Source organism: Tachysurus fulvidraco, chromosome 26 (genome assembly GCF_022655615.1).
Source record: "Tachysurus fulvidraco isolate hzauxx_2018 chromosome 26, HZAU_PFXX_2.0, whole genome shotgun sequence".
In the NCBI taxonomy this organism is placed as follows: domain Eukaryota; kingdom Metazoa; phylum Chordata; class Actinopteri; order Siluriformes; family Bagridae; genus Tachysurus; species Tachysurus fulvidraco.
In genome coordinates this window covers 10,353,556-10,371,169 of record NC_062543.1, presented here as the reverse complement: position 1 = coordinate 10,371,169, position 17,614 = coordinate 10,353,556, and the positions used below count along the sequence as shown (strand labels likewise).

General features: G+C 36.8%; 1 protein-coding gene across 1 annotated transcript in view; it reads left to right on the top strand.

Moving 5' to 3' along the window:
* Nucleotides 1–17,614, top strand: part of lamc3 (laminin, gamma 3) — a 99,946-nt gene that overhangs the window by 36,707 nt on the left and 45,625 nt on the right. Inside the window, exons 5-9 of the mRNA XM_047809541.1 lie at nt 1,865–2,053; nt 3,450–3,567; nt 6,760–6,858; nt 7,159–7,295; nt 8,751–8,870. Coding sequence (XP_047665497.1) covers nt 1,865–2,053; nt 3,450–3,567; nt 6,760–6,858; nt 7,159–7,295; nt 8,751–8,870 — 663 coding nt within the window. The remainder of the gene's footprint in view (nt 1–1,864; nt 2,054–3,449; nt 3,568–6,759; nt 6,859–7,158; nt 7,296–8,750; nt 8,871–17,614) is intronic.

The window sequence follows — 17,614 nt, the reverse complement described above, 5'->3', positions numbered from 1 at the left end:
GTTCTATTTTAATGACTATAATTAGCCAGTTAATAATATACAGTAAAAGCTTGGGCAAATGTTGTGACCTGGCTTATTTTTTTTTAATTACAGTCGGTTAAATACTGACACGTTTTTTTGTTGTCGTTCTTCTTCTTGGGTAACAACAATAACAGCAAACAATGACTGATCTGATAAAATACGAGACAGAAAGATGCAGCAGGTTAATTATTTTAATTAGCCTTTCTATTAGCAACGTGTTGTTTTAATTGCCTTGTATTACATGTCCAACAGATGGCTTCTTCCAAGTGACAGTTGTTCTCCAAAATAAAATAAGGCAATTACACTATGGTTAACTAATGCACTGCTAAATGACAGCAAAGGCGACAAAGTGAGCAGTTGGTGTATTATATGCAATATATAATAAGCTTATGTTGACTGCCATATGTCTCTGTTTTTCTGACCAACAAACAAATTAATCTATAAAGAACATTTTGGTACTTTAGTCCCCAGTGTGTGAAATAAACTTAAGCGAATCAAAAACATTCAAAATAAATATACAGGAATGCTTATTTTTAAAGGAAAAAAAAAAACATACATAGTTACATGTTTCTTACATGGTTGCCACACAGGTAATAACAGTAATAATCTGGATGCTTGGCTTCCTCAATCAAAAACAAGATATTGTTCTGACATTGTGTCAAAAATTTGGTCATTATAGTATTTATTTAAATATATGGCGACATGGATGGTGTAGTCAAACTATAATTTTCCTCACACTTCTAAATCATGTCTGCCTGATAAAATACTGGACTACTGTATCATGGCTGACTCTGTACTCTGACCCGCCCAAAAAAAGTACGTCACTGTGATGTATCGTATATGTAACAAATGAACGGCTTGTTATATACTATTGGATAATTTATTTGCTGTATTAACAAAGAAACTACATCAAATCTGTCGCAAATTCTCCCTCTAAACATGTGTCACATTTCAATGCTTCCGACATTTATTTATAGTTTCTTGAGTTTTAGCTCATGTTCTTCATTGTTTTTGGCTCATGTCTGTTGTATTATGGACCTACACCCCAGCTATGCTTCATGACCACATATCCTGATCCTTTATAATAAAAGACCCATCAATTTTACACACTTGCATCCTGCCTCCCATACATAACAGTATCTTATAAGATCTACTCTAGACCTATATAGTCATATTCACTAGAAATACATTTCCTATTAGATACATTAAAGACGATGAAGGAGATATTTTGAAGGAAGGAACCTAAAATACATTCATGTAGTCTTGTTATGATTTAATAAGTACATTAACAAAAAGCACATGGACAATAAAAAAACCTTCCGCAATGTAACAAATGCAGCCACGGACATTACAGCACACCGGAGAAGTCATATTTGGAATTTAACGGGTCATTTCCCGTAATTCCCCCCGAGGTGGCCGATGCATTTTAAGCCATTTTTTTATTTTTAAGGATTGTGATTGGATGGTGGAGATTGAATCACCCGTGTTTGCACAAATGTGAGTTTATGAGGTGGGAACCTGCAGGCTCGTGTGTGTGTGTGTGTGTGTGGGTGTGTGTGTGTGTGTGTGTGTGTGTGTGTGTGTGTGTGAGTGTGTGAGTGTGTGAGTGTGTAAAAGACAGAGTTAGGAACAGTTGTGTGGCATAAAACAGCCCCAATTGCAATAGCTTAATTTAGTTCCATTATTCATCATTTCTTTTTATCCTTTCTACCTTCTCTATACCACTTAATGTCACTGATTTCACACAGCACTCTCTCTCTCTCTCTCTCTCTCTCTCTCTCTCTCTCTCTCTCTCTCTCTCTCTCTCTCTCTCTCTCTCTCTCTCATTTTCTGCTTGGATCAGAGTGCAACTGCAGCGGTCGTGCGGACGAGTGTGTGTTCGATGCCGAGCAGTACCGCAGAACAGGTAGTGGTGGACGGTGTATTGGCTGTAAGGACAACACAGCAGGGTCGCACTGTGAGCGATGCAGAGAAAACTTCTACAGATCGTCTGCACTGTTTCCCTGCAACAACTGCAACTGTAACACTATGGGTGAGATGCAGACATGTGAACACAGAGACATACAGTAAAATGATGAATAGAGAAAAGTGCTGCATAAAATGCCCCCATGCCAACATCCAGACCGAAAGGTTCGGAAAAGTTTCATGGAAAGTTTCACTAAATGACCTGTCCATCAACATTCAACATTCATTTTGGCTTCCATTACTGTTTGTCTACATACTGATCCATTTTCCATTAGTAATCATCCCTTGCTTTATCCTTAGAGATTGATGCAGCAGAGCATAATACCCTAACCATCTCATCTATAGATCTCTAACTAGCTTACCCAAGTCTCTGCTGTAACACATTGCTGTATAACTTTGTCATAGATCCTGTACATACTGTAGTTGCACTGATTTCCTTAGTGTTGAGTCTGACATCTCTACTCCATCTGCATTGGATTTCCAATTAATATGATACAGAAGAATGCTGATGGTGAGTGACGGTGCGTGTGAAACCTGATAACAGAACCAGAAGATTTCTTACTCAAAATGGCTTTGTAACTGCACGAGAAAAATCTCCAACGAAAATACTACAAAAATACACTTTCAATTTCCACTGTATTTAATGTGTTGGATTTTTTGCTTTAACCTTTACAACTTGCATGTGTTGTTTGTTTAAGTTTTGGAAAAGAAGCCTTTATTTGAAGAGTGTCACTATGTTCCCATAAGACTAAATATACAACTTTTAATTGGAACATTTCATCCCCACAATACACTAGCACACATCCACTAGCCTATATGTCACTGTTGCTAAATATTTTTATGCCTGTAGGTTTTTTTTTTTTTTACTTTAACCTTTTAGGTACAGTACTCTTGGCTCTTACCACCGCCACCCACCCACCCCTCGTAAAATCTGTGTTCTGTATAAGAACAAACATTATTTATTACTGGAACTGGCAAAATGACCCTGAAGCAATAAAATATTCATGTTTTCTATTCATTGTGTGCATTTGATTCAAAAAAAGAGTGTAAAGTACACAAAGACCCCCAAAGAATTCGGAGTGTTTTCTTTAAACCTCTGCTGTAAGGCAGGACCTGAATAGCAATAACGTTTATTCCCAACATGATCTATCCAAACTACACAACAACACGTCATATCAACACTTGACAAATTAGTAATTAGTATCTGATTCCTATATTCTATAGTACACTTATACAGTACTGTTCCATTACGTCCACAGAGCTCCTGTTTAGAATAAATTCTGTTAAAAGTATCTCAGAAATAGCGTCTGGCTGTAGGCTATATAAATAAAATACAAATTTAAAATTTGTAATCGAACATGTTTTTGAGCCGATAATCCTGTTGCAGCCGTGGAAGCAGACATCTGTGAATTATTTTGGGGGGAGAAAAAAAACCCACATTCTTCTTCTCTACATTTCTCCAGGCTCTGTGAGTCTGCAGTGTGATGAGGAAGGAGTGTGTCTCTGCAGGCCGAGCGTAACGGGGGCAAAGTGTGATATCTGTAGACCTGGCTTCCATTCCCTCGGACCAGGGGGCTGCAGGTAACATCAATGCTAATATGTCAATGCTGTTACTCATATTTAAGAACATCTATGGTTGAGTATATTCAAACGGAAGTACATTAATTCTACATGAGGAATTTCCTCTTATTCCTCTTAGTTTTAGTATAAAAACAAATTCAGTTGTTTTTTTTCTCTTTTGCTGGATTCACAAAGAAACAAATACTAAAATAAAATATCTGCCTTTAATAATTTACCAGCAGATATGTGTCAGTATTTTAGCTGCAAGCTTGATAAATTTGCTAGCTAGTTTTGTTTTGTAGTTAGCTTAGCATCTAGAGAGTAAGCAAGGTGCTAGTAAACAAACAAATGTATGTCTGGATTATTGTTCTTTATTATGTTTAGTTTCTTGACGGATAGATAGATAGATAGATAGATAGATAGATAGATAGATAGATAGATAGATAGATAGATAGATAGATAGATAGATAGATAGATAGATAGATAGATAGATAGATAGATAGATAGATAGAGTTTCTTTAAATGCTGATCTTTTTTTTACTTTGACATGAGTAGTTTTTTTGCCTGCTGGTGGTCCAGCAGCAGGATCCCATGCTCTCATTGCTGCACCCTGGGTTCAATTCCCGGCTAGGAAGTTAACCTAGCCACTGAAGAGCTAGCTCTCAGGGAGGGTTGTATCAGGAAGGGCATCCGGCATGAAACCTGTGCCAAAATCTAATACGCAGACCATGTGATTAGCTGTGGGGTTCCCAACTACAAGAAACAACAACTAGTATTTTTTAACTCCATACATTTACTCAAGTATAAAGAACTGTATCTGTACCTTTTTCCTTGATCGTGACAATATCGATACCATTTGTATGTGACATTTCCACATGGCATTTTGAACTTTACTAAGCCAACCTTCACCTTTTTCCTATTTGCAGATTCTTCTTGAATCTGGTCCTTAAGGCCCCTTACTGGTCCAAGGTTCATGTGGGTACAAAAACTTGCCAAGTATCCACATATACATACACATTGCAAGATATTGCAGCTGGTAAACATACGAAAATGGTTGTGGATAAACATGGATAGATTTTTGGATTTATTATTTAAGTATTAATTTCCTGGTCCAGGAGTCCAGAAATGATGATCAGGAAACAGAGTTCTTGCTGGCATATATAAACCGTTTGGATATAAATAAACAGAACTTAACAGTTATAACGCAAGAAACGATAGAACCTCCAATGAAATGTCGCTGAAACACATAGCAGGCACAGACCCCTGGAGGAACAAACCAATGACATAAAAGGCATGAAACAAAAAAAAAAGAATTGGTAAAACAAACAAAAGCACATGGGGGAAATAACAAACACATGCCACTTGCCATGCTAGGAACAGTGCTGCGTGTTGAGAGGGAGATCCGTGACTGAATCAAAGACAGATGAATCACGGAAATGAATGTCTGGATGATAAAAACCGAGGAGTCCACAGCCACGTCACATACTGGGATAGAACGAATTGGAAGAGACCGAATGTTGATCGCTTCAGGCATCCGACAAAGAAGCCTGCTGCTTGAATCCAACTTAAGCAGTATCAGACATATCCCACTGAATAAAGACCCCGGGGCAGACCGAAGATCTGCTGAAAAGATTGTATCTCACTGTTGATTTACAAATGTCTGAAGATCCCATAAGATAAAACTGGAATATGTGGTTAGAGGGACAGAGAAATATGGAACTTTCTTGGAATTGTTGCATGAATGAAATGGATGAATTTCTGAAATTTGATAACCACATACATTCAAAAAAAAGTCAGAGGGACGGCTAACGCTTACTGCTCATATATTTTTGTTCGACTTATTCATTTTAAACACATTTTTCATTCTTTTAAACAAATCTCGATGCTGCTTTCCCAGACGAAATGTAAATATTTCATTAAAAAAAGATTCATTCTGTATTTTTTCCTAATAGTTTTCCCAAATAAGTAAATAAGTCTAATTTAGAGTTTAGAAGTCACAGTGAGGAGCTCTGCTTATTTGCAAAGCTTCTTGGGTAAAATCCCCTCAGGAAGCTAGTTGAGAAGATGCCAAGATTGTGCAAAGATTCAAGGAGAATATCGTCACAAATTTCTAGTTTAAGAGTTTTGTGTATTAAAAATAAAGGTTTTATGAAGAGAAAGTAGTTTTCTATCTAAGTTAATGTCTTAATTAATTATTTGTTTTACCATATCATGAGCAAATGACAAATGTGTGAACATTTTGTGTAGCAAATCAAACACAAACACTGACTCTCTCTTTTGTGGCCCATATGAGTCAGTATGCTGTGGTGTGAATTAGCTGGTTCGGTGGAGCAAAGCAGAATAGACCAAAACTGAGAAAAGGAATAGAGGTATGAAAGAAAGAGAGAGACAGAGAGAGGGAGAGGAGAACACACAGAGAGAGAAAAGACAAACCAGGCTAGAATGGTTGTGAGTGACAGAGAGAGAGAGAGGAAGCATGTGTGTGATAATTGAATTAATAGAGTAATGAAGTAATAGAGAGCTCATTAAATCACAGACGCTGGATTACAATGTTAATCAGAAGGCTTTGTCTGAGTCACCTCAAACGTGTAAAAGACACTACACAGATATTATACTATGTTATTTATATTAAAAGCAGCTTCAGCATCCAACTTAACGTCATTTCAAATATATGCAGTATTGCGTAATACATCTAAATCCAGCTCAGCATTCTTTACCAAACAACTACAAAAAAATAGCAAGTTTAAAAGTGGACTGAACGTGATTGAAAATAGTAAATCTAATAACGAAGTATTTTCTGGTAAATGAAGGACTATTTAAATATTAGGAGGCATAAATATTCCTCTAATTATACCTCTTCAAGTCTTTTGTTGAAATTGATTCAGTGAGACAGCATTGAAAATCAACAGTCTGTCACAAATTCATTCATTTCCAATATTTTTTTGTATTTCTATGCTCCCTAATTGGTGTGTGTGTGTGTGTGTGTGTGTGTGTGTGTGTGTGTGTGTGTGTGTGTGTGTGTGTGTGTGTGTGTGTGTGTGTGTGTGTGTGTGATATATTACAATTTGTCATGCAGTAGATGTACAAATGTATGCCATTTCACAATATTACAGTAATTAGCTTTTTGTGCATGTGTATCATTCTGATATTAAATCTGGGTAATGTGTGTAGATAGTGCAAGCCTTTATATGGGTTTTGTTTGTTTGTTGTTAGGTTGTGTGAGTGTGATGAAAGGGGCAGTGAAGGTGTGTGCTCAGCAGAAGATGGGAGATGCCACTGCAAATCCAATGTAGAAGGACACACATGTGACAGGTGACCTTTTCTCTCTCTCTCTTGCTCTCTCTCTCTCTCGTGCACAAACACACCATGTTAATACAATAGATGCATGTCACAAGCCTATAATTTGACTTCCTATTATTTATTTTTTTTAACGGTACATGTTTAAATATTAAATAATGTATTTGTTTGTTTGTCCATTATTCATTCCTTATTTATTTATTAATTAAACTCTTTAATTAATAGTTCATAGTTAGTGGACACAGGTGTACCCTACTGTATCCGATCAAGATGTGATTTTACTTTATGTGATGTTTGCGTGTTTGTGTCTGTTAGGTGTAAACCTGGCTCTTTCAACCTCCAAGCTGACAATCCACATGGCTGTCAGATGTGCTTCTGCTTCGGCCACTCGCTGGCATGTTCGTCCTCCCGTCAGCATGTGGCCTTTAACATTACCTCCAGCTTCCTTGAGGGTAATCCATCAGGCAACATCGACTTTGATCGGCTAGGCTACAATATCGTGAAATGCTATATAATGATAGAATCAAGTCAAAACCTTATTATAGTGAGGTCAATGGAGACATGACCTCACTAGACTCCAGTGTCCTGCAAAGATCCATGCCCTTAACCCCACTGCACACCTTTGGGATGAATTGAAATGCTGACTGTGTTCCAGGCTTCATCATCCTACACCAGTGCGGGACCTTATTAATGCTCTTGTGGCTGAATGGTCAAATATCACAAACACACACTAGTGGAAAACCTTCCCAGAAAGTTATAATGACACAAACAGGGACAAAAAAAAGGCTGAAATGTTATAATCAGGAGTCCACAAATAATAGTCCACAAATATTCATAAAGTGTATGATTATGAAATCATACACAGTGACCTTTATAGTGTTCAATTATGATTCAGAATGGTTAAAATATTTATTTTTAAATATAATCTACCAGTATTTTTATGCTTCAGTGGCTTATCTAGATGATGGAAATATTTCTGAGATACACCTAGAATTTTTTTTTCTCAGTATCTATATAGGAATAGAACAATATTTAAAGGGGAGAAGCGTTAGCTCAGAGGTAAAGACGTTGGACTACCGATTGAAAGGTCATGAGTTTGAATCCCAGGGTCACCAAGCTGCCACCTCTGGGTGCCCTGGCAAGGCCCTCAATCCTCAGTGACTCAGCTGTATTAATGAGATGCCATCAATGCCATAAAAGTATAACTATTTTTTATACCTTTTTTAGACTTAGTAGTGTTGAACACTAGCCCTGAACAGTTTCAGACTTTGGTCAACCATTTCACACCAAAATGACATGAGCACTTCCTATAGATCAATCAATGCAATAAAGCCAGGTCACTTTCCTGCCAACATTATTTGGTGCTGTCCTATTGAACTTCTTCAATTTGACACATTTGAAGACTCCACCTAGACTCGCATGACCTATCGAGGTAAAACAACCTCGCAGAGAACCAATAAGAAGTGGCCATCAAAACAAACAATCTCCTGACAAACAATCATGTGCAATCAGTTTGGTGCTCTTGAAAATCTTTGCAATATTGCTTTGTTTTATGACCTTTCTGTCTCTAATAAAACTTGTGGTAGCAAACTGCCTCTCCCCATAGACAAATATGGATTTTTTAAAATGTTTTATTTAAGAATGCACATTGTTTGTTTGCTTTAATTAGCGTAAATACAATTTAAGGAATATTTTATTATCCTAAATAAGTTCCTTAATGCACTTAAACGACCGAGGTGGGATCAAATTTAAACATTATGTGGGCCAATAACAAATGTTAATCAATGCTCAAAGATAATCTGGGTGAGCAAACGATTTTGTGTGCAAATGGAAATAAAACAAGAAAAAAGATGTGATATAACAAAAGAGGTACAGCCATGAAATTGTGCGTGTGTGTGTTTCCTAAGATACTGACGGCTGGCTTGGCGAGTTCTCAAGACATCAAGAAGCCTCCTTGATATGGAAAGAGGGAGAAGTCTATCTGCTACCATATAGTGAGAAAGATGTTGGCTACTACAAAGCACCAGGTAGATCATCCCATTCACTGTACATTCAAACCACAGCTGTAACTGATATATTTAGGGATTCTTGAGAGAATTGTGATTCAAAATTGTGTTATTCAGTTTAAGTGAAGTTTCTTCGAGACAAAACGTCAAACGACAAAAAGACAAAACATGTCAGTTATGAAAATAATCTACAATTGTGTGATTTAAGCAGTAAAATAACTTGGCCAGAAACTTGGAAAAGAAAAGGACAAAAAAAAGCAGTACATATGCAGTAACTAGGGTGAAATGAACTAGTATCAAAATTCAAAGCCAAATGAAGCCCCAAACTGTCTAGTAGTTAATTAATTTAAGGCATTTTTCCAAACAGCCTTCACGTGGCATAATGTGGCAGCAGCACAATGCATAAAATCCCGCAGCTACAGGTCAAGAGCTTCAGTTAATGTTCACATCAATCTTCAGAATGAAGACAAAAATGTGTCATGGTTGTTAGTACCAGATGGGCTGGTTTGAGTATTTCACAAATAGCTGATCACCTGGAGTCAGGTCAAGTGAAGTCAAGAAACAAGAAGCTTTTATTGTCATTTCAACCATACAGTATATAGCTGTACACACTGAAATGAAATAACATTTCTCAAGGATTTGTATCCGGAGTGGTGGCTGCATGCTACTACCGTACCACCATCTTGGACCATTAACTGATACATTAAGAGTTTGCACCGACTGGTGCAAAAACAAAAAACATTGAGTAAGTAACAGTTTTGTGGGTGGAAAAATGGCCAGATTTGTTTAAGCTATTGGGAAGGATAAAGCAACTAACTCACTTATATTCACTCTTTCCTCAGTAGTGAGCAGAACAGTGATGCAAGGTCAATAGGGCTGACGTTATACTGTAGGTCCACTGCTGAAAAAATATCAGCTTTAAAATAAATGTGGATTTTACATTTAATTTTAGAATGAGGATCTTGGTAATAACTCACGCTAGAATTAATCGTACTGGCACTTGACAAATTACTGTCAAGAGACTGCAGAGATAAGTCTAAAAGTGTCTTAAAGTGTATTACATCCACTATATGATAAAGGACATAAGACGTAACAAAAGCACTGTATTCACAACAAGTGACAAATCACAATCAACTCAGCTTACATTTACATTAACCCTGTTTCACTAGGTTACAGACATAGTGACATAGTACAGACATTAACCTAAATTCCAGTTTTTTTTAATATAGACATAAAACAAACAGGGAAAAGAAATGCTAGTTTATGTGTTTCTGGAATAAGTAGGTCTTCATTACACCCCATGATCGGGTTTTTTGTTTTGTTTTGTTTTTCGTCAGTTTTCAGCTGTTCTTTTTTTCTGGCAATAGTAGAACTGGATGGTTCTATTTTCTATGATGTCTTTTTAATAAAAATCCCTTTTTCCCAAAATCTAAGGAATTTCCCATATGATGTTGGGTTATATTTAAACTAACCAGGAAAGGCTCTAGGGATGTAACCATATGCATTTTTTTTTTTTTTTTACAAATAAAAAGGTAGGCAGATATGAGTTGTCTTGGACAGAACTACTGTGGTTTAATTAGGTTAATAGTTAATAGGTTAATAGTTTATATTGTAGTAAGTAAAATCAACTAAATTCGAATTCTATTGGGAAATGTGCAAACAAAAATTATAAGTGAGCAAATAGGATTAATCAGTTATGAGCTTAAATGATGTAACTGAGGCTGTGGATCTGTCAGAATATACACACTAAATTTACAGTGCTATAATTCCTTATCTGTTTTTGTTTTGTTTTGTTTTTTTTGTTTTTTTCCTGGGGCATAGAATTAAATTTAGTGATAAACTAATAAGCAGGATACTAAGCAATAATCAACAACCAGGGCCTAGTTTCAGAACCTAAAATCAGCTTTAAAAGTGTAGACATTAGCCTAAAGGGCTATTTTAGGGTCCCTGTCCTCATTGTGCAGCAAGTGCTAAACAGGATGAGAAACTTGGCTACCCTGAATCAGTTCCTTTAATACTGTAATTTAGCGTTACTGTGAAACACTCGCGATCATCTCAGGCTGATCACTGTAGGAGCAATCCTGTTACAGCATATCTTTAAAGCTTCCAGTCCAAAGTATGATCAAAGCACATCCTACTCAGAGATACTGCTCCAGGCTAAATGGCTTCCAAATGTGCACATCAAAAAATAAAGCTTTTGGCATGTGCCTTAGTGCACAACTTTAAGGACAAATGATTAAGAGAGCTCTTTCTGTACATGGTCAGTGTACATCTGTGCTGCAGACCCATCCAGTTCTGTTTCCTCAATCCACCAGTCTGTTTTGCAGCATTTTTGCAGTCTTTTGCAGCACTTTGTGGCATTTCTCCTTATCACCAAGCCACAGGACTCACTTGTGTTTCTCTGGACGCCAAAAAATGGCAAAGATCAATTGCTCCCACACCGCCATTAACAATCACATTTCTCTCATCTCCTCCCTCTTATAACTCCCTGTGCTCAGTTCTCCTTCCCTGCATTGGTTTTCTTCAAAGATTAGACTACAGTAGCACTTTTATCTTTTTTTTTTTCGTTTCTTTCCTTTCCTTTCTTTTTTTTTTTTTATTATTTCTAATTTGCTTCCTGCTCTCCCATTGGTAAACCTCCTTAAGCCTCCTCATTTTCTTTGATATTTCCTAATCTGCATATAACATATTTTAAGGTGGGATTTATTGAAAGGTATGTTCGTATATACTGCCTATATGTCTACCAAAACATGTAATACATTTATTAGCAATGATGGAATAAATAAGCAGGGAATGCAGTGAGGTTTTTGGTTTTTGACACTTGCTTAAGCCCTTTCAGTTCGGATGCTGCCAAGAGAGGCAACAGGCAGAGAGACACCAAAGCATCCCAGCCAAGAGTTCATTCTCTTCTGGCCAAATCAATTTGTGCATGTGTGTGTGTGTCTGTGTTTTGCTGCAGGTCAATGTGCCCATGTGCCCTGTAGTGAGAAAACAGAGTAGAACATTTATCACAAGTAGAGACATTAAAAAAACATGCACACAACACGTCTAGTCACACATACAAACACACTGAATCTAGTCACAATCTGACACAGCTCGAAAGAGAGGAGTGTGCTAGAGGGAGGATGGGAGAGAGGGATGAAAGGAGGTTGAACAGAGAGCTTTTACTGAGACCCTAAGGTTAGGATTCCCGATCCTCTTAACGTCGGCCATGCTTTCAGATATACCCACAAATCTCAAGGCTCAGAAATTTTTTTTGGTGGCAAGGATATTTACTTACAAAACTGCTGTTACTTTTATAATACATATAAGAAACGATATTGCACTAGTCCAAAATCAGGGACACAAGGATCATACATACTTACATATACATTACACACACACACACACACACACACACACACACACACACACACACACACACACACACATACATACATACATACATACATACATATATATAAGTCTTAACATTTACAGTAAGTCTTCATCAAATAATCTGTTATATAGTTCCTATTTTGTCTTGATGCTTTGGAAACAAAGATTTGCCCAGAAATATTTTTAAAAATTAATAATAATAATTAAAATTTATAATTGAAACACATACAAAAGCAATTGGAAAAGCTCCCAAGTATAAATGTGTGATTGCCCATAGACAGCCACAAGTGCAGAAAGCTTCAAACAGAAGTAGAGCATCCAAATGAAACAGGATGAAAAGGTCCCGAGGGCATGGAGCCACAACAATAGAAGTATGTCAGGAACCAGCATCCCATCAAGCAGGTCTGAGTTCACATGCAGCTTGACAAAGCAACAGAGCACAGATTCATTGGTATGCTATTAAACCTTAGAAATTGTGATCAGAGTGCAAGCATGGACTCTAGCAGCATTAGCTCTGACAGCTAAATGAGAGATCGAGGGTTGAGGGCACCCTCAGACATAAAAGCACCACACTACCAGTTATGTTGCTCATGGACATCATAGATCTGCTAATCGACACCCTTATCTAGCACGGCAGCTTGGGGGCCCTGGGATTTAAACTCGCAACCATCTGATCAGTAGTCCAACACCTTAACCACTGAGCCTCCACTTTCCCACATTTACGAAAGAAAACAACTATTTAACAAAATACCAGAATAAACAATACGAAACCTATAATTAAAACTGTCTCAATCCCCACTCACTTTGAGTGACAGTACAGGCCTGCTGAATTTTTCTAGATTATTCTTCATTATTCTAGATACTGATAAAGAACCTTCACTAACCTTTAATTAAACCAGTCACGGTTGCTCATAATAGATAAGATGTCACTCAGTCTTCAGAAAAGAGGATATTCTACTTATTTATCTGACCTAAAGTACTGTCATTCACGTTACTCCATAATAAAAACTGCCTGGGGCTCAAGTAGGTGTTCTTTAAAAGTTTGCTGTCATCATAGTGGTGGAAATTAATACAATTGTACCCAAAAATAGGACGTACATGGAAAAAACAAAGCACTGTGGAACACCAAACTTTACTTTTGCATGCATGGAGAAGTCACCTTAACGGTTTACCAGGATACAGTCATGACCCTAATGCTAACATTCTAGTCTTTCACGTAGAATGTTGAAAGATATGCCATCAAATTTGGTAATGCAGGCAAGGAGACAACCCTGTTCTAAGGTCAGTAGTCATTTACCACTTTAACCATATTGTCAAAGTACTGTGATGAGGACAAACCCAAAAACATTCAGGCTACAAAGGGGAAAAAGTAACTGTCCTTTAGTTAACTGACGATAGGGTTCAGCTGGACTAGGCACAGTGAGGCCAGTACTACTAAATTTAAACATATCACATAATTAGACCTTTCCTGCAATAAATCAGTCTGTTAATGTTTAATCAAGAGGATCGTCTCACACACTGATGACTCGCAAGACTTTTGGAATATGTTCTGTGGACTGGTGTATCAAAAGTGAAACTTTTTGGCAGACAGAGGTCCCAATATGTCTAGAATAAAGCTAGCACAGCATTCCAAAAACTTGTTCCAACAATCAAACGTTGATTGCAAGAACAAGTCCATTTATTAATGGTACAAAAGAAACAAAATCAAGAGTTTGATTGGCCTAGTGAGATGCTGTGATCTTATATGGGCAAGTTCATGCTAGAAACCAATCTGGTTAAAGTGTGACCATTATGCAAAGAAGAGTTGGCCAAAAGTCATCCAAAGCAATGTGAAAGACTTATCTTGAGTTAATAAAAGCATTTTATTGAAGATGTTGCTGCTAAATGTGGGTCCCACATGGGTCAACACACATGGGTCCCACATGGGTCAACACACATCAGAAAGCATCTTTATTTCCCAAGTATACTCATGGTACAAGGAACATTAATGTGGATGAATAAAGGCTCAGACACAGGAAAACACAGAACATTAACATTAAAAAATATACTATAAAAAACTTTTATATGTTGTTTGTTTCCTCATGTTTTTCTCGCTTAAGAATGTGAATCCATTTAGTGAGATAAAATAATAGATGATATAAGGTGGGATATGTTTCCACTGCACTGTATAGAAAATGTCAGAATTAGTTCATGCATGTGTCCTGTGTTGAGTGGGACATTTTATCCTCTATCTTGCCCCTACTAAGTCTAAAATGGATACAAATGCCATACACAGGGCGCCTTGTAGATTGTTTTAAGCCTCCAAAAATGACTGCTGTTTCTGGAAAACAACAAGATTTGAGAGAAACATTGTATGGATAATTATCACACCCTGTGCTTGCCTAAGATTACATAGCTAACTACATCTGCTGATGTCCACAGTGGCCTAGCTAATTTGATGTTTGATATTTAACAAGCAACCCAGTAAGCCTCATTAGTTTGGGGCAAATAGTTTCATTGTGTGGACCAAATCAGTTAGACATGCAAATCAGTAAAAACTAGTGTTCTGGTGGCCAGGTCTTAATGTTAGCATTGGCTTTTCAATGCTGGTTCTAATAGTTCTAATGCTGGAGTTGGGGATCACTTTCTCTACCTAACCTAACGAACTCAGAATGTCCTTCATTGAAGTTATACTATCACCTCATTACAGGTATATTGGCCATGCCGGAAAAAAATGAAAAAATGTTACTCACGTTAATGGCTACTTCACAAAGAAGGATTCAAATCGAGTAGTCTAGCAGATAAATTATTTATCTGTTAAGTCTAAAACATAAAAAAGATAGTCATTCTTAAATAAAATAAACCAAGCTCTTAGACTCTTAAGAGAATATATACTGTAAGTAGTTTAGAGAATTATTAGAGATCTTTATTCTTAAATCATGGTTATGGATTGAAGGGCTAGCAGTAAACAACATACCAATGTTCTCTTGGAGCCAGTCTTTGAGATGTGGTTTGAGACCCAGATGTGTCCAGTGTGTGAGCACTTGCTTCAGGCATTTGCAGCAATGGCAGCCGTTAAGGGTGAGCAGCTCGAGCCAGAAAGAATGATACGAAAGCAAACCTAAAGAAAAGTCTTTGGGATCACAGTTGGGACCTTAAAAGTAAAGGCTGATTCAGGCATTGGAGATAGCAGCTGCTGCACAGCACATAATCTTTAATGCATCACTTTCTTATGAGGTTTTTCAAGAGTCTGTTACCAGCTCATGAAGCACTTTTCTAGCCAAAACAAACCAAAGCTAAAAATCCATTAATTAATAATTGACTCCTTGCTTGTACATAGGGCTATAGAAGGCTATGTGGTTATTAGAATTTGGTAATATAATATTATTAGAAGTATTTTTCCAGCAAATGACACAGTTTAGAAGGATTTTACAGTATGATTAATATTTTTTGTTTTTATACATGATAGACCATGAGTTTAAATTGATGGGTATATTGGATCTTTCTTTTTTAACAGGGGCCAAATTTTAATTTACAACATATATCATTTTGTGTTTAAAAAAGAATGGTCAAGCTTAACAATCTTTATAATTTGATTCAGAATTTGCATTGCTGTGAGTCAGTGACACACAGTCAGTGTTGTGTTAGGGCTGTCAGGTCAGAATTGGCAGGAAATCTAGATATAGGTGATACAACAATTCAAATATGTCAAACATCATCATGCCCAATTTTCAGGTACAGAAATCATGGACTATATTGAAGACTTTCACAACTTATCTTCGAGGAAGGAGTGCAGCTTGAGACAAGGCCTTGAACAATTTTAACTGCGGTACCATTGTTATGAAATGTTCTGGATTTTTATATTTTATGTAGTCTACTAGGTATTTCAAATGCATATAAATATTCTGAACCTTTAACATTATTATTCAATGTCCTTGCACATGTTAGGCCTTCAGCTCCATTTTTGACACACATTTACTACTTTCCTGCACATGAATATAAAACGCTAAAATGAAAAGTTTTAAAGGCCAATTATTAGCTATGCTTGCAAAGACGGTGTTGATATGGCCACCATATCTTGCCATCGGGTCAGCAGCTATAATAAATGAGATTACAGTTTGTGATATTAGGATAATTAATCTAAGTCTTAACTGTAATATGATTTTGGATGAATATATAGGACACACAGAGCAGTGAAAGTGAAGTTTTGTCCTTGGCAACTTCAAGTTAGAAGGTTCCTTTTTGTCAGATGTTGCCTTTGATTTCTTGCTAGACTTATTTTTCATACCATCTTGTCTTGCTGAATAACACTTTCAAACAGCACTCTCAGCAGAAAAGTATAGCAAAGGACTCCCTCAGCAGGATTGCTTCCTAAGCTACATGGTTGTTACATTCCCCGGTAACTATCTGAATTTTGTTTCCTCTTCTGCAGTAGCTGGATCCCTTAATGTATTCTACAGATAGCAGATTGTAGTGGAAGAAAAGTAGCATCTATACAGTATGTACTTTTGTGTTGTCGGTTTCCAGGGTTTAACTAATGACAGGTTTGTTTCAATTACAGATTGTTTCCTATAATCACCGTTAGTTGTGAGTGATATACTAGGTTGCAGAAGATGGCCTCAAAATTGAAATAACACAAACCTATTTCCTGTGTAGTGTCATTGGCAAGGTAAGCACAGATCAGGTCAATTTATATGTCTACCAATTTCCAAAATATTCCAAGAGAAAAAAAGCTAGAGTTATCTTGTAGTGATAAAACAGGGATACAGAATTTTCTCTAGCCTAGATAACCATAAGCTTCATGTAGATACCCCTGCAGCTGAAACAGTTGTAATGACGAATTTCCAGTCATATTTGCTCCACATAGACATTTACACTGTCACTAGAAAATCCCAGATGATGCTTGATACCCGAGAGACAATCCCAACCACACTGGAAACGCTAGCCTGAAGGTAATGGAGTGAAAAGAGTTACCAGTCACACTTTCTAGAGTATAAAAAAATAGAAGCAGATCCAAAATGTGAGTAGATTATTAAACCATGTAATTCTGAGAAAGCTATTATAGAAAACGCTAATGTAAGTAAGGAATTTTAGGCTTTTTAAAAGGGCATGTTGCATACAAAAAAAAGATATATTTATTCTTTATATCATATCAATATTTGTAAGGCTTTTTTCAGTAGAAGGGGCTGGACATTATCACATATTTCTTTGAGCAAGAGTAAAAACTACTCTCATAAGAAAATTATATTAAAGAGCCACTTCTGCTGGATATGTTTTCTACAATACTCTAAACTTCAGGAAGACGTGGCTCTTTGTCAAACATGGCTTTGCGTCTAATTGCTCAGAATGGCAGTGTGTTTAGCTGTCAACATGTGTAGGTTATACATTTATACTTTTGGGGTTTGTAT